Consider the following 24887-nt stretch of genomic DNA (forward strand, 5'->3'; position numbering starts at 1 on the left):
TTAACCACGGACATGTGGACAAGTGGAGCAGGGCAGGGTCAGGACTATATGACTGTGACAGCCCACTGGGTAGATGTATGGACTCCCGCCGCAAGAACAGCAGCGGCGGCACCAGTAGCAGCATCTCGCAAACGCCAACTCTTTCCTAGGCAGGCTACGCTTTGTATCACCGCTTTCCAGAATACGCACACAGCTGAAAACCTCTTACGGCAACTGAGGAAGATCATCGCGGAATGGCTTACCCCAATTGGACTCTCCTGTGGATTTGTGGCATCGGACAACGCCAGCAATATTGTGTGTGCATTAAATATGGACAAATTCCAGCACGTCCCATGTTTTGCACATACCTTGAATTTGGTGGTGCAGAATTTTTTAAAAAACGACAGGGGCGTGCAAGAGATGCTGTCGGTGGCCAGAAAAATTGCGGGACACTTTCGGCGTACAGGCACCACGTACAGAAGACTGGAGCACCACCAAAAACTACTGAACCTGCCCTGCCATCATCTGAAGCAAGAAGTGGTAACGAGGTGGAATTCAACCCTCTATATGCTTCAGAGGTTGGAGGAGCAGCAAAAGGCCATTCAAGCCTATACAATTGAGCACGATATAGGAGATGGAATGCACCTGTCTCAAGTGCAGTGGAGAATGATTTCAACGTTGTGCAAGGTTCTGATGCCCTTTGAACTTGCCACACGTGAAGTCAGTTCAGACACTGCCAGCCTGAGTCAGGTCATTCCCCTCATCAGGCTTTTGCAGAAGAAGCTGGAGGCATTGAAGAAGGAGCTAACACGGAGCGATTCCGCTAGGCATGTGGGACTTGTGGATGCAGCCCTTAATTCGCTTAACAAGGATTCACGGGTGGTCAATCTGTTGAAATCAGAGCACTACATTTTGGCCACCGTGCTCGATCCTAGATTTAAAGCCTACCTTGGATCTCTCTTTCCGGCAGACACAGGTCTGCTGGGGTTGAAAGACCTGCTGGTGACAAAATTGTCAAGTCAAGCGGAACGCGACCTGTCAACATCTCCTCCTTCACATTCTCCCGCAACTGGGGGTGCGAGGAAAAGGCTCAGAATTCCGAGCCCACCCGCTGGCGGTGATGCAGGGCAGTCTGGAGCGACTGCTGATGCTGACATCTGGTCCGGACTGAAGGACCTGACAACGATTACGGACATGTCGTCTACTGTCACTGCATATGATTCTCTCAACATTGATAGAATGGTGGAGGATTATATGAGTGACCGCATCCAAGTAGGCACGTCACACAGTCCGTACTTATACTGGCAGGAAAAAGAGGCAATTTGGAGGCCCTTGCACAAACTGGCTTTATTCTACCTAAGTTGCCCTCCCACAAGTGTGTACTCCGAAAGAGTGTTTAGTGCCGCCGCTCACCTTGTCAGCAATCGGCGTACGAGGTTACATCCAGAAAATGTGGAGAAGATGATGTTCATTAAAATGAATTATAATCAATTCCTCCGCGGAGACATTGACCAGCAGCAATTGCCTCCACAAAGTACACAGGGAGCTGAGATGGTGGATTCCAGTGGGGACGAATTGATAATCTGTGAGGAGGGGGATGTACACGGTGATATATCGGAGGGTGAAGATGAGGTGGACATCTTGCCTCTGTAGAGCCAGTTTGTGCAAGGAGAGATTAATTGCTTCTTTTTTGGGGGGGGTCCAAACCAACCCGTCATATCAGTCACAGTCGTGTGGCAGACCCTGTCACTGAAATGATGGGTTGGTTAAAGTGTGCATGTCCTGTTTTGTTTATACAACATAAGGGTGGGTGGGAGGGCCCAAGGATAATTCCATCTTGCACCTCTTTTTTCTTTTCTTTTTCTTTGCATCATGTGCTGATTGGGGAGGGTTTTTTGGAAGGGACATCCTGCGTGACACTGCAGTGCCACTCCTAGATGGGCCCGGTGTTTGTGTCGGCCACTAGGGTCGCTAATCTTACTCACACAGCTACCTCATTGCGCCTCTTTTTTTCTTTGCGTCATGTGCTGTTTGGGGAGGGTTTTTTGGAAGGGACATCCTGCGTGACACTGCAGTGCCACTCCTAGATGGGCCCGGTGTTTGTGTCGGCCACTAGGGTCGCTTATCTTACTCACACAGCGACCTCGGTGCAAATTTTAGGACTAAAAATAATATTGTGAGGTGTGAGGTATTCAGAATAGACTGAAAATGAGTGTAAATTATGGTTTTTGAGGTTAATAATACTTTGGGATCAAAATGACCCCCAAATTCTATGATTTAAGCTGTTTTTTAGTGTTTTTGGAAAAAAACACCCGAATCCAAAACACACCCGAATCCGACAAAAATAATTCGGTGAGGTTTTGCCAAAACGCGTTCGAACCCAAAACACGGCCGCGGAACCGAACCCAAAACCAAAACACAAAACCCGAAAAATTTCAGGCGCTCATCTCTAAAATATACTTTCTTTCTAGGAGCTCAGGAGAGCCCCTAGTGTGCATCCAGCTCGGCCGGGCACAGAAATCTAACTGAGGTCTAGAGGGAGGAGCCAGTGCACACCAGATAGTACCTAATCTTTCTTTTAGAGTGCCCAGTCTCCTGCGGAGCCCGTCTATTCCCCATGGTCCTTACGGAGTTCCCAGCATCCACTAGGACGTCAGAGAAATATACCATGATTATAGCATGCTCATACATACTGAGCCGTGTTGTAGCACAAGAACAGTATATAAATATAGAATAACTTGCAGACTAGTTGATACCATCTCGCTATCTTACATACAGTTTGGCTATGTGGATAGTTCATGCTGATGTTCTGCTATTAGAATATACTGTAATGTAACCTGGTACAAATAAAAGTAAAATAAATGTAGCATGTACCATAGTGGGACCAAGAGCCACTTTTGAGCCCACTATAAAAATATCTTCATCACTAAACAAAATGATTTCAACTTAACAACAAGCTAAGGCCCTCATTCAGGTCACGTAGTTGTTTAACAAAAATTGCAATTGAATGATTTTTGCTAAAACTGCGGCTGCACAGCGACCTGCGTACGCATACCCAGTGTGAATGCATCACAAAAGGATGCAATCACACTATGATTGACAGCGGCGGCCATTGGGGGGCGGCATTTTGGCGTTGTGGGAGAGTGGCACGGCCAATGCAGGTGTAGCCGGACCGTTTCCGGGGCGGCTGCGTAATGTCAAATGCAGCCAATCTGATTAAAAACTTGCCCGTGGTGCACCTGCCTTCACAGCCAGGCTGCAAAGACAGGAGGCATCCACAATTGCTGCGGCCACAATGTAAATTGCGGTCGCAGATGCTGGCCGGAGGGTAGCATGCCGACCAATAGGGACAATTCCCACTCGTGGGTGTCCACGACACCCATACAGATTGAATAGAACCTTTGCAGCTCGCCACCGAACCCGCAAGGTTACACATACCCAACCCAATAGAAACAGTTGCAGATTCTGCTTTTTAGCAGAATCTGCAATCCAACCTGAATGGGTCCTAAATATGCCCAGCATCAAACAACAGTTTTAATAAATCAAATGCTAAAAGAAATATAGCCTAACTATACATATTCCATTTTGTCTATAATTTTTCATTAGATTATTGATGTGTGACACCAATAAAAATCAAGATTCCAAAAATAAATGTACCCCCAAGTCAGCCTTGTGGGCAGTTTTGTAGCTACAATCTGTAGACGTGCAATTAAATACATCACTGAGTATGTCATCATTTAGGGAGATCTGTTCTGTGGCTATTAAGACGCAGCTGAGACCAATGTTCTGTAAATTGTCTATTGCAGTTGTTTTTGCTCACGGACTGGAATAATCAATGGAAACATTGCATTTTTTATGACTGATGAGATAATGTTTCCCATCAATTTGATATTCTTATTTTCTGTGACTAAGAAGTAAAATATTCCCACTGGGATCAATAAAGTGAGTGTCTTGACAGCCAATATGTAAGTATGTGTTTGTATCTATATTTACATTGATGTGCTGCGAACTGCAAGTGTTCTCTTGCATTATGGTCACTGATGAATTTAGATCCTGCTGACCGCCCTTTTGTAAACGAAACGGGATTGATTCAATTAGTGCTACTGCACAGGCGTAGGAATAGTAGGTGCAGGGGGTGCGGCTGCTACAGCTCCCAGGCTACCTCCGGAGGCCAGCCCTCCCCCTTCCCCTGGCACCTACTATCTGTACGCCTCACCTCCTGTGGCCCGAGGAGGCCCGTGGCTTCTCCTCTTTTAGCAGTGTGCTGCTGCAGGCACATCTGCTGTCATCATCACCACTACTGTAGCTCTGCCTCTGTGTCCTCAGTGATGCTGGGAGGAGGCATGGTATTGCATAGCCCGACTCCTCAGTGAGGACTGAGAGACGGAGCCAGCCAGGAAACTTACAGTAGATGTGCCTGCTACAGCATACTGCTAAAAGAGGAAAAGCCATGACCCACAGGAGTGAGTGCTTTTGCGGTGCGGTGAATTTTGGGGGTAAATTGGGCTGTGGTGTGGTGTGGGAAGGGTGGGGACTTGTGTTGGTGTGTCACAGGGGGGGGGGGGGGATGAATTATTTGCTATTATGCATAGCTATGCCCCTGAGCTACTGTGTGGGCCTTAGGCAAACCGATTATTGGTGGTCTGCACATTGTATTATTATCATTATTATTATCCTTTATTTATATGGCATCAAAGGGTTCTGCCGCACCTATCAAAGTACATAAACAAATGAGCAAAATAAGAAAACAATGACTTACAGTACAAAACAATGTGGGACAAGTGCATGGTATATAGACATTTCTGCTTCAAGGACAGGACACTGAAATGAGTATCAGAGTGGCAGAAACCGAGGGATAGATGCCATTGTAGCCAGAATTGAGTGTATGATAGTCTAAGTAAGAGAAGGAAAAGCAGATGAGGGAAGAGGGCCCTGCTCGTGAGAGCTTACATTCTAAAAGGGAGGGACAGACAGAGAGACAGAGGTGACACAGATGGGGTAGACAGTGAGCATGGAACAGAGGGTTAGGATAATAGATGGCTGGTGGGTCTTGGGAGCCCATTTGTAATTACGTAGAGAGGTGGAGAGTCTGATATGGAGGTGGGCGTGAGAGGTAGTAATCAGTAGGCAGTAGAGGCGACATGCTTTCATGAAGCAAATAGGGTGGGTGGGAGTGTAAAGGGAGAGAAGGTCAGAAATGTAAATGGGAGAGAAATGGGTGAGGGCTTTGTAAGTGAGTGTGAGAAGCTTGAATTGGATTCTGCAAGGGAAGGGGAGGCAGTGTAGTGCTTGTAAGAAAGGGGAGGCAGTCGCCAGTCGTATTAAGTTTGAAGAGGAAGAGGAGTTAGGCAGTAGCTTTGAGCATAGATTGGAGGAGTGGAGAAAGGAATACAGTATTTCAGGGAGGCCAGATAGGAAGAGAGTACATTAGTCCCAGTGATCGCGGTGAGTGCAAAAATTTGTGGGTCCCAGGGACCCTTTACTTTAAAAAATTGGGGTCCTATTCCACAATTTCTGGGTCCCATCACATATTATGGGAGATGAGGGCAGGCAGCATTTGGGACAGTGCTGGGGGCAGGTAGCATTTAGGGTAAAGAGGTTTAAGGGCAAGCAGTAGCTGGGGTAGAACTGGGGGTAAAGGCATGCAGTGCTGGGGGTAAGTGTAGAAAGCAGTTGGGACAGTGCTGGGGGCAGAGTGGGCTAGTGTCAAGCAGTACTGTGTGTAGGTAGAAAGGGTAAATAGCAGCTGGGGCAGTACTGGATGGCAAGGAGGGGGATAGGGGCAAACAGTACTGGGGGTAGGGAGAGAGTAAGGGTAGATTAGCAACTGTGGCAGTACTGGTGACAAGGAGGGGGCTATCTGCAGGCAGTGCTGGGGTTAGGGAGGGGGTAAGGGTAGATAGCAGTTACTGGGTTTAAAAGTGGGCACTAGAAAAGGAGGGGTCTCTTGCTCCTGGAAAAGTGGGTGTGGCCTCACAACAAGGGGCGGTAGGTGGTAAGGTGTGGTAGGTGACAGTGTGAGTGTGCGGGGACAGGTCTGTGGGGTGATGTTGTGGGCAGTGGTGCTTAGGTCTTAGGGACGTGGCCACTCGAAACGGGAGCGTGTCAGCATGATACGCCATCCGTTTCTCATCGCTCTGGGAGTATTTCTCTCTAATCTATTCTAAATACACCTTACCTAAATGGTGGTTTCAGTGCAACGGGCAACCTCTGAAGAAATGGATCCTCCCTGGGCAGACAGTGTTTTCAGTCGGTATTCACTATTCATGTAGGAGATCACCAGGATGGAAGCTGCCTGTTTGTGTAGGAATATAACCAATGCATCACCAAACAAAGGTTCACCTAGACTCGTGCTCCTGTGTCACTTACTGACCCCTGAATTCACTCCAGCCTCCTGTGTCTCTCCAGCCCCCTACCTTTCCAGCCTTCTGCCCCGTGTGTTAATGTAGCATCCGGGTCTTTTCCACAAAGTGACAAAAAGACAATGCTTGTGTCAATCCAGCCTTGTCATGCCAGAACACTCTCCCCTGTGCCTCTCGGCTTCCTCCTCCCGCCTGCCTCTCGGCTTCCTCCTCCCGCGTGCCTCTTAGCTTCCTCCCCCCGGTGCCTCTCGGCTTCCTCCCCCCCCGCGTGCCTCTCGGCTTCCTCCCCCCGCGTGCCTCTCTGCGTTCCCCCCCCCACGTGCCTCTCTGCGTCCCACCCGTGTACCTCTCAGCTTCCGCACCCTCCGTGCCTCTCAGCATCCTCACCCTCCGTGCCTCTCTGCGTCCCCCCCGTGTGCCTCTCTGCGTCCCCCCTGTGTGCCTCCCTGCGCCCCCGTGTGCCTCCCTGCACCCCCTCCCGTGTGCCTCTCAGCTTCCCCCCCTGTGTGTCTCAGCTTCTTCACTGTCCGTGCCTCTCTGCCCCCCGTGTGCCTCCCTGCGCCCCCTCCCGTGAGCCTCTCAGCTTCCTCCCCCTGTGTGTCTCTCTGCTTCGCCTCTCTGTGCCTCCCCGTGTGCTTCTTAGCTCCCTCCCCATGTGTGCCTGTCAGCGTTCCCCCCGCATGACTCTGTGTCCCTCTCTGCATTCCCCGTATCCAACTTAGCTCCTCCCCCCCGTGCGGCGTTGCCAGTGTCCTGGGACCCAGGCGCCACGCAATTCAGGAGGCGTGCCTGCTTTAGCTTCAGCTTATGGGGCAGGCTGGCCAGGGTGCGGGGGGCTGACACCGCTGCATGGAGACCAGGCGCTGCTGGCGACGTGCTAAACTGTGGCGCCGCCTTCAGTGTCACTTCTGCCAGGGGAGCAGCTGGCGGGTGTGACAGCTCGGGGACCTGGTGTCCGGGGCAGGTGGTTACGGACACAGTGTGCGGGGAGCAGCCCAGGGTCTGTAGGGGACTAAGTGTGTGACAGCGGCCAGGCGGCAGCGGGTACCGGGCAGCGCTCAGTCGCTGGTTCTCCCGCAGCAGCTCCCTGCACCTCTCCATGTGTTCCCACATCACCACACACACCACTTTCCCGGCCCTTCAGCTGCGGGCACACTAGCTAGGGAACACTCAGCCGTGGGCGTCCTCGGGACCCGCCCATTTTGAAAAAGGGAGTCCCCAAAAGTGAGTAAAATACGCGCCATAGCACGTTTTTGCGATCACTGAGTCCAAGCTTGAGATGACTAGTGAGTGGATGAGGGTCTTAGTTGCATACTTGGTGAGAAAGGATGTGATCCTGGAAATATTTTTGAGATGGAAATGGCAGTACTGCAAGAGGAATTGAATGTGTAGTTTGAAGGAGAGGCAGGAGTCAAGGATAACTCCAAGACAGCGTACTTGATGGCTAGAGGAGACAGTTGTGCCATCAATAGATAATGAAATTGTGGGAGGTGAGATTATGTAGCAGGGTGGGAAGATGATCAGCACAGTCTTAGACATGTTATCTTTAAGAAAGTGCTGGGACATCCAAGAAGAGATAGCAGAGAGACAGTTGGAGATAGGAGTGATGATAGACGGGGAGAGATCCAAGAAGAGAACCCTCTTTTCAGGGCCGGCAACAGGGAAGGGGGGGTGGTCAAAGAGGACAACTGTACTGGGCCCCAAGGATCAGGGGGGCCCCAAGTATGCTTAGTGCCCGGCAGGGATGTGAGCCATCTTGTACAAATAGGGTAGTGAGCTATAGGCAGTGTGCGCGCATCCTCAGAGTGACAGGACCTCTCACACACAGTGACTGTGCGACACCCGTAGTGTGCACCCGCTCGTCCAGGTCCAGCTTTGTTGCAGGCAGTTACAGAACATCGCAAAAGCTCCGCTGGCCAGGATTCCCGTGCCCTGCACAAGCCTCTCCTGGTGGGATTGTGAGCGCTGCATGGTTCCTGCTATGTGATATTCGGTTCTGGGTACTGGGGAATGCAGAGCAGGTGGATTGGTGAGGGGATACAGGGATTTGGGATGGGGTGGGGGTGCTGGGAATGGAGTCATTGGGAAAAGACAGACTGTGGGGTGTGTGCGAGAAAGGAGAGAGGGAGACACAGACTGTGGTGTGTGTGGGGGAGGAAGGAGAGATATACATATCTATATATTTGTATAGATATATATATACAGTATAATACATATATTAACAGCTTCTTATATAGTACAGCAAATTACGTTGTACTTCAATATATATATATATATATATATATATATATACTGGGGTATATTTACTAAAATTCGTATTTTTCCGAATGAGGTTAAAGTTCAAACACGAATGACATCGAAAGTGTAAAATTGCAACTTTTTGAATTTTTTACGACTAATTTACTGAGCTGTCGTATTCTGCATGTTCGTATTTTCCGATGTCGATGTCATTCGTATTTTTTGGCAGTGTTTTACGGGAGTGAATTGTAAAACACTGCCGACATTAACACAATGAATCTCGGCCGGATCTGTGAGATCCGTGCTGGGCTTCATTGTGCACCATTCGTAAAAAATAAAACATTGTTAAAAATCCAAAAAAAAATGTCCCCCCTCCTAAACAAAACCAGCCTCGGGCTCTTTGAGCCGGTCCTGGTTGAAAAAATATGGGGAAAAAAATGACAGGGGTTCCCCCATATTTAATCAACCAGCACCGGGCTCTGCGCCAGGTCCTGGTTCCAAAAATACGGGGGACAAAAAGCGTAGGGGCCCCCCCGTATTTTTGAAACCAGCACCGGGCTCCACTAGCCAGGTACATAATGCCACAGCCGGGGGACACTTTCATATTGGTCCCTGCGGCCCTGGCATTACATACCCAACTAGTAACCAATGGTGGGAACTTTGTGGTCAGCGGTGAGGTTACTTTCGGATAACCGCTGACCGCAAAGTTCCCACCATTGGTCACAATGGAGCGCATAGGCGCTACATTGTATCACTGCCGTGTGCTGCCTGACAGACACTACAGGAGCACACAGCCAATCAGGAGGGTGCCACGATGTGGCGCTCCCTGATTGGCTGAAGGAACCCTCTTAGACAGAAGTCAGGGGGGGTTCCTGGCAGTCGGGGAAAGGGGTCCCATGTGAAAACATGGGGCCCCTTTCAGTGCGTGGTCGGGTGTCTGTTTTTTTATTTTGCACAGTACGTGGATTACAAAAAGAACAGAAGAGGACCGATCTACACTGGATTATGTGAGTATAATTTTTCCCACAGGTACCCCATGGATTCTACATGGAGAAGAGGACCGATCCTCGTGTGAACATAGGTAAGTATGTATGTTTGGTGGTGTGCATGTATGTAATAAACTGTTACTTTCAAGGTGTGTGTGTCCTGTTTTTATTGGGGTATTTTTTTAGTAGTAGTACTACAGGTACCAGCGGGCCCGGTTTTCCTCCGCATGCTGGTACTTGTGGTTCTCCAAGTAACAGCTTGCGGGGAAGGCTTGCTGGGACTTGTAGTACTGCTACTAAAAACAATATTCACATTTTGTCAAAAAGGCTATCAGCCCCCCATCCGCCGCCCTTGGATGGGGGGACAGCCTCGGGCTTCACCCCTGGCCCTTGGGTGGGTGGAGGGGGGGACCCCTTGATTTAAGGGGTTCCCACTCCTCCAGGGTACCCCGGCCAGGGGTGACTAGTTGGGTATGTAATGCCAGGGCCGCAGGGACCAATATAAAAGTGTCCCCCGGCTGTGGCATTATGTACCTGGCTAGTGGAGCCCAGTGCTGGTTTAAAAAATACGGGGGAACCCTACGCTTTTTGTCCCCCGTATTTTTGGAACCAGGACCAGGCGCAGAGCCCGGTGCTGGTTGATTAAATATGGGGGAACCCCTGTCATTTTTCCCCCCATATTGTTTCAACCAGGACCGGCTCAAAGAGCCCGAGGCTGGTTTTGTTTAGGAGGGGGGACCCTACGCATTTTTTTTCAAAAAATTTAACACTTTCCCACCCCTTCCCACTGATAAACATGCACGGATCTCATGGATCCGTGCATGCCTATCAGAACACGGTAAAAAAAAGCAGGTCTGTTTTATTTTAGCACTTTTTTACGATTGTATTTTTTCACGGCAGTGTTTGGCTATTGTCGGCAGTGTTTGTGAATTACACTTTTTAGTAAATTACCGAGTTCTACCAAATAACAGGCGTATTTGACCGATGGTGTATTCATTCGTAATTTTTTTCTTTGAGTTCCAAAAAAATACGAATGCCCTCATCACTGCCGTGATTTGAGTTTAGTAAATTCCCGAGATGACACTTTGAAGAAAAAACACCATCTCGGTCAAAATCGGGAGCTTAGTAAATTTCCCTAACTGTATATATATATATATATATATATATATGCAAAAAGCCAGCACTCCAGTGAGTCCAAAGGATCTGCCCCGATGCCCTCAACTATCCGCCTTGCAGTGAATAACATATATACCTCACGTATAGCGGCACTCTGGGATCTTGTTCAAATTCATAAAATGCAAATGACCAGATCCATATTGCAGATTAATGTTTCAGTTTATTTACAAAACTTTCTAACGAAAGTATATATATAATCTGAGGGGGTCCCAGAGATATCACTGGACGGGGCCCCAAGATTTCTGTTGCCAGCCCTGCCTACTGTTAGTAGGTGGAGTCATGAGAGGAGCCTGAGAAGTAGCAATCAGAGAGGTAAGAGGACAGCCAGGAGAGGGCAGTATCATGCAGACCAAGGGTGTGAAGGATTTGCAGAAAGAGAATGGTCCACAGTGTCAAAAGCAACAGAGAGGTCAAGGAGAATAAGCAAAGAGTCGTGGCCCTTGTATGTGCAAGCAAGGAGGTAATTCCAGACTTTCGTGATGGCAGGTTGAGTTGAGTGTAGATGACAGAAGTCAGACTGGAGTGGGTCAAGCAGGGAGTGGGAGTTGAGAAAGGCATTAAGGCGATTGTAGACTTTACAGTCAAGGAGTTTGGAGGCAAAAGGGCGGAGAGAAATTGGTCAATAGTTGGAGAGAGTGTTAGGATCAAGGGCAGTACGGGAGATAAAGGCATGCTTAAAGGCAGGGGGGACAGTGCCTGATGAGAGGGACCGGATGAGGGTCATTACTTCATCTCCAGATACAGGGGAAAAAGTAGTCAGAGTTGGTAAGATGATGGGGAGGGGTGGTCAGGGAAGGAGAGGGGGCGGGTTGCTGAGGGTCTAGTGGGATATGATGTCCTGGTGTATGGAGCCAATTTTGGATGTGAAGTAGGTGACAGGCGTCTTAGTCGCACTGCGCATGTGCGCATGTGCTGCAGCGGTTTTGTGCGGGCGGGCGCAGAGGGGATTTATTTGCAGAGTGATTGACAGTCAGGTAATGGGGAAGTGGCATCAAAACGCAGGCATGTCACTACCATTTTGGGTGCTTGTTTTGGGCTCTGACTGCAATCCCATGCGCGCTTGCAATGTCTCACTTCCTGCAGCAATGCTGTGTGACCGTATGGCTACTCGGAAGCCCAATAATGGACTGATCTGAGATGGATGCCGTGCCTCTGTACGCAGCCGCTGGGATTTGCAATGCTGCCGGTGGCTGGAGGGTGTCTCAGTACAGCAAGCAGCATCATTTGCATATTTGCACACAGCTGCTGCATGCAAAGACGCAGCAGTGTATACTGTACATCAGCATTCATTTCTGAGTCCGACTCTATGCAGGGGATGCCGGCTATGTAGAGTACACATCATCTGCCCTTAAGGTTGCCCCTAAATGCATGCTTCCTTATGTGGCTGCAAACTAAAATGTGTGATTTTGGGTTTACTGTATGTTTAAGAGAAGGGGAGAAATGTGAATTGTTTTGTTTAAATACGAGATCTACTATTTGCTGGAGAAACACAATATAGTAACTTAACCTCCAGTCCTATTGTGAGCAAATCATATTTTTTATATCTGTCCCAATATTCTGTCATCCCCACCAATTCCATTAAACTAACACAAACCCATCAACTGTCAACCCACAAAACCAATAGAAAGCAACTTAAGTGATGTGAGCATAAGACAACAAAAGTAGACGTAAAGCCCGTGGTGACTAACCCCAAATTGTATTTAATGCTTATGCAATGCAACAATACCTCTTAGCTCACTGCCAGGACAGCAACTCAGATGGGGTGGTTCCCATTGTAATGGTGTAATAGAACAGTATCTAAGGCAGATTGGTTGGGACGGGGAGACTGAGAGAGGACTGAGGGCGCTTGGAGAGAAAGGACTGTCTGCTGCTGCCTCTCTACCCAGCCTAGAACACAGCAGCAGTCTCTTCTCTCTCCCTGTCAGCACTGCTATCTTTTAAGAGAGGAGGGGGGCTAGGAGAAACGGGCCTCCTCCAGGCCACACCAACAGCCCTTGGCCTGTGTAAAGAGTTCCTACTCCCTCACTTCTGTGCAGCAGCTTCTTTCCTCACCCAAGAACATGGTGTCAGTCAGTCCTCTCTGTCCCTGTGTCCTCAGTGCTCTCTCAGTCTCCCTCCGTTCTGCCCCTGACTGACCACCAACCGGCATCCACCTGTGAGTGTTTTGTGGGCACGTGCATAATTCATTTTTAACATTTCTGTAAGGAGGGTGCCTGGCCACACCTCCTTGAGTTGGCCACTCCCCCTCCCACTACTGGGGCCTGGCAGAGCTGTCAGCAGCCCTGTTGTTATCATATCGCAAATCCTTCATACACCTATTGTCTTTACGCCATACACCGTCAGACGCCCAGCACAACTGCGCAGCTCCGAGAGGAGTAGCATACCGTATTTTTATTTACATTTTGCATCTTATATGCATCAGAGTTGCAGCAAAAAGCTGCTCACAATGGGGCAGATGTATTAATCCTGGAGAAGGGATAAAGAAGTGATAAGTTCAAGGTGATAACGCACCAGCCAATCAGCTCCTAACTGTCATTTTTCAAATCTTTAATGATTGGCTGGTGCGTTTATCATCTTGCACTTATCACTTCTTTATCACTTCTTTATCCCTTCTCCAGGTTAAGACATCTGGACCAGAGAGTCTAGGCTACAACATTACCCGCACAGGAATGTCGCAGGTGAAACACAACAAAACTTGACATGAGCCCTTATTAGACTTTGTTATATTTACGTGAATAAAGCGCACATTCTAAGCAAGAAAGATGCTCAGCTTGGCTGTGAAGCCCGGGACCTGGTGCCCTGGGAGGGGCTATTTGATGTGACTGAAGGGGTGGTCTTCAGTATGCCGACTGACGGGATCCCGGCGCACAGTATACCGGCGCCGGGATCCCGACAGCCGGCATACCGACACTTATTCTCTCTCGTGGGGGTCCACGACCCCCCTGGAGGGAGAATAGCCGTGCCCGTAGCGCGGCGAGCGCAGCGAGCCCGCAAGGGGCTCATTTGCACTCGCCACACTGTCGGTAAGCCGGAGGTCGGGCTCCCGGCGCCGGTATGCTGGTCGCCGGGTGCCCGACCGCCGGCATATCGTAGTGAACCCGACTGAAGTCATAATGCATAAGGGAACATCTTTATATTACAAAATGTATGGTATACTGTATATGCCCTATTATAATCTACGGTTTTGATTTAAACTGCAAAATGGTAGTATTGCAGAAGGGCCTGTTTAACAATGGGGCGGATGGAGCTACAGCTCCAGGCCTCCACATAAAAATAGGCCTATCATGCTGGCAGCAGGATGAGAACAGCTACCCAATCATAAATCATAAGTATTAAAACTGGTTTTATATAGTTTTCTCACAAAATTATCCAATTTTTCTATGTTTATGTATTTAGGGAGACATTGGGGCACATAGTGACCCACACGTGACTCGGGCCACACCCACGCAGCACTGGTCACAACACCTCTCCATCTCAGTATAGGCCCTTGACAATTTTCAGCTCCAGGCCCATGTGGCCTTTAATCCGGCCCTGAGAATGATGGTATTGTTTGGGTACTTTCTCTAAATCCCTGCACTACTGCCTGAATGACCTAGAACTGCCGGCTTATACATCAACACAAGCAATGCTAATTATTTTTATATCACAGAGGATTCCATCCCATTGCTCAGCAACAGCACACTGACTACAGATACAACTGTAAACCATTCATTTTACCAAGAAGCGTTGTTTCCTTGCAGAATAAAAGCCGTCTATTCTTCATGACATAGCTACACATAATAATCACTTTTACTACACAAGCTACATATATAGTGGAAAAAAACACACATATGTGAATCATTTCTATGTTTGGCAAGAGGCCCAGAGGGTCAAATTAAGTTCATTATTATAAAAAGCTCCATGTGCCGTATGTATGGCAATAAAATACATTTAACACAGCCACTGCCATACAAAATAAAACCATTACACATCTTACATTTTCCTAATACAGCAAGCTACAAAACTGAGGTTCTTGAATTTCTCTTCCAGTCTTGATCAGTTGTATATTAGACTAGTTCCTTTTAAAATATTTTTTTCTAGTTCCCCCAATATCACAATAAATATGTAGAAAAGAAAGCTGTTTTATAAGTCATGAGAAATTATAGTCAGCTTACAAAAACAGTTCCATTGTATTCATAGTATAAAAACTCACTATTGTGAAGAGTGTGACCATTGTATTATTCCCTTCCCTCTGTGCAGAAATAGTGGTTGATGCAGAATTGGGGGTGCATTATGCCCCAAGACACAGGCAGAATTTCTTGTCACAAAAAAATCAGCAGTTGTGTGTATCCATAGAAAGCTGCAAGACACATGCAGGTCGGTACCAGTAGCATATGCTCCCAGTCATGCCAGGCATACTGTACCTCACATAGGGACGCGGTCATGTGATCGGTACTCGGGATCCCGGCAGTCACCATGTCAACGCCAGGATCCAAAGCAATCAAAATGCCGGCATAGAGAATGCCGACCCACAGGGACTATTTCCACTTGTGGGTGTCACGACACCCATAGAGTGGGAATACAACCTGTGGCGAATGCAGCGAGCCCCGTACCCGATCCCCCTAGAGGGGGTGTGACCACAGCATGCTGGGGACATGGCCACACCTCTTTGGGGGCGTGTCTAGCACATAAGAAGTACCCACTCAGAATAGCATGGCATGCCTCCCAGCCAGGGCAGTAGAGAGCCTGGCTGGTCCCAGGTACTTTTCAAGGGGCATTGCCTAACCACAGGAGGCATGGACCTGGGCCCCAACTGGGCCCCTCCATCAGACCTGGGCCCAGGTAATTTGTACCCTCTCCCTCCCTCTCTTGGCACCACTGCTAGCACATACACCTTTGTCCATGTTATAGCCATTTGTTTTGATTGCAAAATACAGATTTGATATTAGGCATCAAATAAACATCAGATACTTCTCAAACGCCAGTGATGAGCATATAGGCTATATAGCTGCTGACTTACTGTATCTCTTTGGTCCATCTTCTAAGCAAAATGACAATGTTAATGTTGCATCATCTTCGAAAAATTCTGTAGTAAAGGCATCCCACCAAAGATTATCACTATCCTGGTGAGGAAAATAAGAATATATATATTAATGTACAGGCACATAAAGTGAGCAAGACAGCATACTCAGGCTGACCTTAAATTGCCAGCACTCCTCGGAGCAGAACGAAAATGCTATTTTTACATGATCAGATCTGTGAGATTTGGTTGCTGCCAAGTCCTGCTGAAGTCTCTGTGCATAACACTATACCAGAAGCACAACTCCTATAAGACCAAGCTTGGCCACATGGTATTATTGGACCAATCAATGAGCAGTAAACTTTGGAAGAGACAGCTGCTTTCACTGGCAGACAGAGATATGGAGGGAACTTGCTTAGCACTAGAACACCCTATGAGGTAGTAGATCTAATGTTTCTAGTCTGTAGTGAGGTTGCAGAAGGACAAGTACATTATGTCATACTCATCTACTCCCATGGAACATCCGTGAGATTCCCAAATTTTTGGGGGATGCCCTGGACTCCAGGAAGAGCAGGTGTCATTCTCGCATGTTGGCCATGGCTGCCAAAATCTCTGTTAGGCCCCAGCACTCAGAGTGGGGCGTGGAAAATTTGGGGAGGTGTGACCAGGCCCCCTTCTTACTCAGTGGCTCAGGCTGGTCAGAGCGGTAGATCTGGGAAGGTGGGTCCCCCTTCCTCCCTGCACATCACACAAGGAGAGAGGACTGACTCCTACCACAGCAGCCTCTCTACCCAGATCAGTACCCAGATCAGTACACAACAGAGTATTATACTGCAAGATAAGGGGCGCTTAAAAGAGGAGCAGGCCCATGTGCAGTCTCCTCCGTCCGGGCCCCTCCTCTCCAGCCAGCAATGCAATAGAGTTTCAGCCCTAGTGGTTTAGACTCTAATGCACATGCGCAATCTCCGGGAAAATGGCGATTTCTCTAGTGCACATCCACAGAATGACCAGAAAATGTCAGTAGTGCCATTTTCCCAGTGGTTATCCATGCGCCTGTTGCCTCAGACGGAGGACTCTGGAGAGGGGAGTAGTAAATAAATGGGTACAGAGTGTGCGGTGTGGCTCCCCCCTGGACTCGGGCCAGTGTGCAAAATTGCTTCCTTCAGCCAATGCTGTTTGTCTTGCGAGGAATTTCCCGTTGGCACAAGCTGGAGGTCCCTCACATAATAGAGAATGACCTGTAAATACTGTAAGTGTACATGCATGCAAATTATATTAATACTCATTTTGGAACAAAATCAGCTCAAAATGTTTCTATGTGGTTTTTTTTTTAACATTTTTCAGTCCTACAACACACACAAAACGGGATCCGGTCTGAAGATCGACAGTGCCTAGGTCGACAATGTTTAGGTCGACCACTATAGGTCGACAGTCACTAGGTCGACATGGATGGAAGGTCGACAGGGTTTCTAGGTCGACATGTGCTAGGTCGACAGGTCTAAAGGTCGACATGAGTTTTTCACATTTTTATTTTTTTGGGATTTTTTCATACTTAACGATCCATGTGGACTACGATTGGAACGGTAAAGTGTGCCGAGCGAAGCGGTAGCGGAGCGAAGGCACCATGCCCGAAGCATGGCGAGCGAAGCGAGCCATGCGAGGGTACGCGGTGCACTAATTTGGGGTCCCGGTCACTTTACGAAGAAAACGACACAAAAAAATAATAATCCTCATGTCGACCTTTAGACCTGTCGACCTAGCACATGTCGACCTAGAAACCCTGTCGACCTTCCATCTATGTCGACCTAGTGACTGTCGACCTATAGTGGTCGACCTAAACATTGTCGACCTAGGCACTGTCGATAAAACGAACCACACCCCACAAAACACCTGCTGCCATTTACCGTAACCAAAACAAATCACACTCATACATATGCAATTTTGCAGAGAACTCCGGCTACATTGGCTTGGATTTGCTGTACTGTACAGTATGTCTGTGTAAACATCCTACATTCACTTTTATTCTTTTACATCAAATCTGTTTTGTCATTCCCAGTGTTCTACAATATAAAATCTACTTTCCGGAGCCAAAATAAAGCAAATGATCAGATAAGAATTTTTTTTCATGAAGCATTCTCAGACAGGGCCACGCCCACATCAACAATGGGGCAGATGGAGCTACAGCTCTAGGCCTCCATATAAAAATAGGCCCATCATGATGACAGCATGAGGGTTGGGTACGGCATCCCAGCTGCCATCCCAGCGGTCAGAATGCCGGCAGTGGGGCGAGTGCTAGAAAGCCCCTTGTGGGTCCGCTGCGCTCGCCACGCTGAAGGCTCGGTAGCTCGCTGCGCTCACCACAGGTTCTATTCCCACTCTATGGGAGTTGTGGACACCCACGAGTGGGAATAGCCCTGGCACAGATGTTGGCATTCTCGGCGGTCAGGAACCCGGCGTCGGCACTCTGACCTCTGGGATCCCAACCGCCGGGATAGTAACTACATCCCCAGCATGATGATGATCAGTCACCAGCTGTCAACACCGTCGGCTATAAATGATAAGCATTAAATTGTATTTCTATATTCCACACAAAATGATGCAATGTTTGTACTTTACATATTTAGGGAGCTATTGGGGCTGATAGTGTAGAGGAAGCCCACGCCCACACTGGCCACACCCACACAGCACTGGTTACACCCCCTCTGCTTCTCATAATAGGCCCATGAGGCCCTTAATCCAGCCCTGTTCTCAGGTATAGAGCTAAAATGATTTTAGCATGTTTTATATTATACAACTCAAACCAAATCTAAATAGTAAGATGGTCATATATGAAGCGTGAAGATAATACACACAGGGGGTAATTCAGAGTTGATACAGCAGCAAATTTGTTAGCAGTTGGGCAAAACCTTGGGGGTAATTCCAAGTTGATCGCAGCAGGAAATTTTTAGCAGTTGGGCAAAACCATGTGCACTGCAGGGGGGGCAGATATAACATTTGCAGAGAGAGTTAGATTTGGGTGGGTTATTTTGTTTCTGTGCAGGGTAAATACTGGCTGCTTTATTTTTACACTGCAAGTTAGATTGCAGATTGAGCTCACCACACCCAAATCTATCTCTCTCTGCACATGTTATATCTGCCTCCCCTGCAGTGCACATGGTTTTGCCCAACTGCTAACAAAGTTCTTGCTGCGATCAACTCAGAATTACCCCCCATGTGCACTGCAGGGGGGACAGATATAACATGTGCAGAGAGCGTTAGATTTGGGTGGGTTATTTTATTTCTGTGCAGGGTAAATACTGGCTGCTTTACTTTTACACTGCAATTTAGATTTCAGTTTGAACACACCCCACTCAAATCTAACTCTCTCTGCACAAGGCATTTTCAGGCTAAGTGCATGATGATGCATCTATACTTATAATCCACAATAGGGAATCTGCAACAGGCAAAGTTAGCATCTAATGCTGATCTTCATGGATTCAGAGAAAACAAAGGCTTCGGCTCTGCAATGATAAGGCACAGTAAATACAGTCCAGACTTTAACAACAGTTATCTTCAGCACTCAGTAGTATTTGAAACTATGTTGGTTGTGCCACTTCACCAGGACACTGTGAGCTGTTGGCTGCAGTTGTGTCACCCTCCCAGCACCGAGGAGGTGGAATTTACCGACAGACAGGTGGATTGTGAGCAGAGATATCGGGACATACCAGCAGGGCATACCCGCTGTTCCATAGAGGTCATTTCATCTATTTTCGGAATTGCCGGGACACTCATGTTAACAACAGCCCAAAATTGACCACACTGTATCGGGAGATTATGTGCCACATACCACTTGTGCTGGAACACCAGCAACAGCCATTTAATTGCTACAGAGATAATGTTGGAGTCCGCATACTGTACATTCTGTTCCCATTACTGTTGTGAATCAGTCTAACTAAACATTCATTAAACTGCGGACAAAAACTGCACTTTATTGGGGACAAATTATCTGGCTTTTTGAGAGTCCGATTTACAAAAATTACCAGCAATTATTTGAATATATTGTGGAAATCAATCAATTATTTGATACTAATTTTGTTATTATATTGCACAGCATTTTATATCTCATGTTATTGTTGCATTTTACATTGCTTATAAAGTGTTACTTTTTTATTGTGATTAATAATCAATAAACTTTGTATCGTTACTAATCATGAGTGTTATATTGTTTTTACGTTAGCAGCTATTTATACCAGTGGCTACCAACATTTATGCACTGATTAGTACAGCCAGCAAAGAGATCTCTTATGCTTTTATATCACTAAAAATGTCTCTCTCTCTGCAGATAAATAGACTCAGTCTTCTGGCTTCAGAGTAAATAGTGTATAGTCTGCAAATGTATACAAATGTCTATATATATATATATATATATATATATGTGTATATCCACAAGGTATCCTGCACTCACATCAATTCAATTAGAAAGATGTGCGGGTGCGCCCAATGACCTTGTCTGGCCACAAATATACTGCATCTACCACCAATGTGGAGGGTGCACTCTCGCCTTCAATGAGTCCATCAGATACGTCGATAGTTTCAAAAGTCTTTAATCAAGTTCAAAGGTGATGCCGTCAGAGTCGACGTTTCGGTCCAATTATGGGCCTTTATCAAGACAGGCAATGTCACAACATCTACAGAATGAACAAAATAAACAGAATTTTTTGAGAAAAAAAAAAACATCAATTTAAGAAAGACACGGTCACAGGCTCTATCATCACCCGTGCCTCCCAGGCCCCTGAAATAGATGGCATGTGACATATAACGGCACTAAATGTGAAAATAAGACCACCTCCCCTCAAACCAGCAAGTGAAAGGGCACAAGATAGGCAATGAAAATATTCAATCAGCTATACCTGATTGAATATTTTCATAGCCTATCTTGTGCCTTTTCATTTGCTGGTTTGAGGGGAGGTGATCTTATATTCACATTTAGTGCCGTTATATGTCACATGCCATCTATTTCAGGGGCCTGGGAGGCATGGGTGATGAGCCTGTGACCGTGTCTTTCTTAAATTGTTGTTTGTTTTCTCAAAAAATTCTGTTTATTTTGTTCATTCTGTAGATGTTGTGACATTGCCTGTCTTGATAAAGGCCCATAATTGGACCGAAACGTCGACTCTGACGGCATCACTTTTGAACTTGATTAAAGACTTTTGAAACTATCGACATATCTGATGGACTCATTTTAGGCGAGAGTGCACCCTCCACATTGGTGGGATGCAGTATGTATATATATATATATATATATATATATGTGCAATGTAACAAAGCAGTGGCACTCGGAGACTGTAAAAATCCAAAAATATATTTCACGGATAAAATCTCCATTGTTTCGTGGCTACATGTCTCCTTTGTCAAGGGGGACATGTAGCCCCGAAACGTTGGAGATTTTAATCGTGAAATATACTTTTGGATTTTTACAGTCTCCGAGTGCCGCTGCTTTGTTACATTGCGCTTCTATTTCTATAAAACTCAAGTCTCTGGCAGATATATCACTTTATATCGCAGCTCACTCTTACAGTAGCGATGTCTTCATTACTCAGCTCAACTAACTCTCACCCTCCGCAGATCCTGTTGTGGTACTCAGCACTGCCATGCTGTCTGCACAAAACTCTTGGTGCTGCAGTCTCGAGCACTCTGCTCAGCAGGTACTCAGTTCCCCCAGCACTCAGCACCACCTCAGCACCATCACCTGCCCAGTCATCTTACACAGACCAGCGGCACCTCACCCTGCTCTCCAGCTCCACTCTTCTGCATCTGCTCAGCTCTACGGCACATGTGCAACTACAAAGTCCTTTCCTTGCAGGCAGTCAGAATGCCTTCCTATTTACTCCACAGTTCCACCAAGTGGTAGCCTCTGGCACAGCAACGTCCACAGGCTTCTATGGAAGCCAGGGGTATTACACTATCTCTAGGCCAGCTGGCTGTCCCATTTTAAAATGAATATAAGTGAGAATATAAATAAAGGTAGTAAAAGAAGACCCTATATTTTCCTTAATAATACAGAATAGTTCTTAACTGATGTGAGAATGACATAATCTTTTATTGTTATGTACTAGTGAACAGTATATTGCGGTTCAGTAATAGACAACAACAGTATACATGTAGAAATACACTAGGAATGAGACCTGACATTCTCTTTGTTTAGCTGGTGTTACACTTTTATGAGAGCTCTCTCTGATTTTACAGAGCTCTAGCTGAAGGGCAAAGGGCCTATTTCAGACCTGAGCGCAGCAGCAAATTTGTTAGCTAATGGGCAAAACTAAGTGCACTCCAGGGAAGGGGGGGGGGGGGCAGATATAACATTTGGGGCGGGATGTACTATAAGACATCGCCGCCCCTCGCCAACTACCGCAGCGATACTAATCGCATATGTACTAACATATGCGATTAGTATCGCAATGCGGTATAGGAGGCCCCCCGCGATGATGTCTGTGGTGGTCTGCGGGGGTCGGCGGGGGTCAGTGGAGGTCTCCGTCACCTCCCAGACCCGGGAGGTGACGTGCGCAGGGAGTCCCCGGGCTCCTCCTCCTCCCCCCTGCAGCCGGTAGGCGACAAGGCTGTGCTGCAGGAGAGAAGGAGGAGGGGGGCCGCACCAGCAGCCTCTCAGGCATGCCGGGGGGAAGGGAGGGTCGTCGTGAGTGGCGCGGGGCGGCGGCGGGATGCGGCGGCGGCGGTAAGAGTCCCATAGGCTTCTATAGGGTATCGCCATAAAAAGATGGCGATACCCTATGGGGCGAAAACGCGGCGGTCGGGGGTTAGTACATATGAAAATGCGGTAAAACAGGGGTTTTACCGCATTTTCCCTTTAGTAAATCCCGCCCTTGCAGAGAGAGTTAGATTTGCGTGGGTTATTTTGTTTCTGTGCAGGGTAAATACTGGCTGCTTTATTTTTACACTGCAATTCAGATTTCAGTTTGAACACACCCCACCCAAATCTAACTCTCTATGCCCATTATTGTGCTTATTTACAATTAAATATGGTATAAAAATATGTATTGTTTAAATCATGCTGCAGGCTGAAAAAGTACACGTTTGCCCCCAGCTGAAAGTGATGGGGACATTGCTCATTTTCTTTTTGTTTATTAATTAGAGGTGGTAGCAAATTTGCTGCTGTGATCAGATCTGAATTAGGCCCAAAACACGGTCATGCCAATACATAGAATTTTAACTGTCCAGAAATGGCAATTATATAAGTACATTATTGAAAAGATATATATTGCTTTCATTCGAGCCTGTGTGTCACAGTTCCTATGTTTTGTTGTTTACGTTGGGATTATTTCAAGTGTTTGTACGGATGCTATAAATTAAGGAAACTTAGATATGATTCTGTCAGACATGCATTAAACACCAATTCTCAGATATTATGAAGGGATTTGTGCCCTTGGTATACATAATAAAACAGCGGTGACAAGTTTTCAACAAGTTAATGTATCAAAAGATGTCCCTGAGGATGACAAAAGGACATGTCAGTAAAGAACAAAGCATAACACATCAAGCTCACTGTAACACAGTCAAGTGATGATTTTGCTTTCATCACTGATGAGGGACAAACTCTCGTTGTTTGGTTGTTTTCCAAGTATCTATAGGGTAAACATGACCTTTTATGCAATCAGCCATATGCTAAGTGTTTGAAGGTTTGTTGAATATAAAGTATGAAATCCATAAACCTATGTTAATGATATAGGGCCTAATTCGGACCTGTTTGCAGAAGCTAAATCTTTTTCTAATGGGCAAAACCATGTGCACTGCAGGTGGGGCAGATTTAACATGTGCAGAGAGAGTTAGATTTGGGTGTTTTTTTTTGTTTCTGTGCAGGGTAAATACTGGCTGCTTTATTTTTACACTGCAATTTAGATTTCAGTTTGAACACACCCCACCCAAATCTAACTCTCTCTGCGCATGTTATATCTGCCCCACCTGCAGTGCACATGGTTTTGCCCACTAGAGAAAAATGTTGCTGTGCTGCGATCAATTCTGAATTAGGCCCATAGTTCTAACCAGCAGCCTGATGGAACTGTGGCCGGGAGCAGTCAGGAGCTATGAGCGAGGATGGATAGCTATATATTGGACGAAGCAAGCAAGGGAACAGCAACATTTGGCAGCAACCAAGACAAGTATTCACAAGAATTTGTACTAATTTCCATAAGCAATTGCTCTTGGATATTGCAATTATCAATAATGTTTGGAATTATTTGTTAAGAACTGGAAAGTGTGTTCAAAAAAGTTATTCCAGAATAGACAGTCTGTTGTGGACAGTCTCTTCTTCATCCTACTGTTCCGATAAGGGGCGTAGGGAGCAGGCCCGGCGACAGGGGGGGTCAAAGGGGACACCCGTATGGGGCCCCAAGGATCAGGGGGGCCCCGAGCATCAGGGGCACAATAAATGTGTAAGCAGCGCCTAAGAAAGCTGTGGCTCCCGTGCACTCCGGGATGCCCATACGTCAATTAACAGACAATTACTTCCCAATACAAACACCACCCCCGCCGCATACCCCATCATTTGGTCTGAGCTGGTCCCATGCTGTGTTGCCAGCGTCGCGGCGTCACTACGCATGAACCCGCACCAGCCCGTCCCTGCTGCTGCCGCTGACTCCGAGGAGCTGAGCGGCACAGCACTGGCAGGCACACAGACTGGGAATATCAGACAGCAGCCAACTGCAGCTTTACCAATGTGATGTCCCTACAGACAAGGTCAGTCCCTCCTGGGTCCTTGCAATCTCCCTCACCGTTGTGACAATCTGTGGGTCTGTGTCTATATATGTATGTTTGTGTCTGTGTAGTATATGTACATGCATGTGTGCTTATATATGTATGTTTGTATATGTGTATGTGTATGTATATGTGTGCGTGTGTATGTATATACTGTATATACTGTATATTAATATATATATATATATATATACGCACATTTATATTGAGGGGAAGAGTTGAGGGGGTAGGGGGCCCCCAGAGATATGTGTATGGGGCCCCAAGATTTCTGTTGCCGGCCCTGGTAGGGAGGGTGAAGCAAGTGGAGCTCAAGCTCCAGGCGCCGCTGGGGACAGAAGGCGCCGGCTCCCTGTAGCAGAGCTGACAGCCGGGATCTCGGGCAGGGGTAGGAGGAGATGG

At 47.1% G+C, this 24887-nt stretch overlaps 1 protein-coding gene across 5 annotated transcripts in view; it reads right to left on the reverse strand.

The window, feature by feature from the left end:
• Positions 1 to 24887, reverse strand: part of LDB2 (LIM domain binding 2) — a 540533-nt gene that overhangs the window by 285191 nt on the left and 230455 nt on the right. For all 5 annotated transcript variants that reach the window (XM_063921234.1, XM_063921243.1, XM_063921225.1 and 2 more), the window contains exon 2: positions 15741 to 15843. In XM_063921234.1, coding sequence (XP_063777304.1) covers positions 15741 to 15843 — 103 coding nt within the window. The remainder of the gene's footprint in view (positions 1 to 15740; positions 15844 to 24887) is intronic.

Source organism: Pseudophryne corroboree, chromosome 1 (assembly GCF_028390025.1).
Source record: "Pseudophryne corroboree isolate aPseCor3 chromosome 1, aPseCor3.hap2, whole genome shotgun sequence".
In the NCBI taxonomy this organism is placed as follows: Eukaryota; Metazoa; Chordata; class Amphibia; order Anura; family Myobatrachidae; genus Pseudophryne; species Pseudophryne corroboree.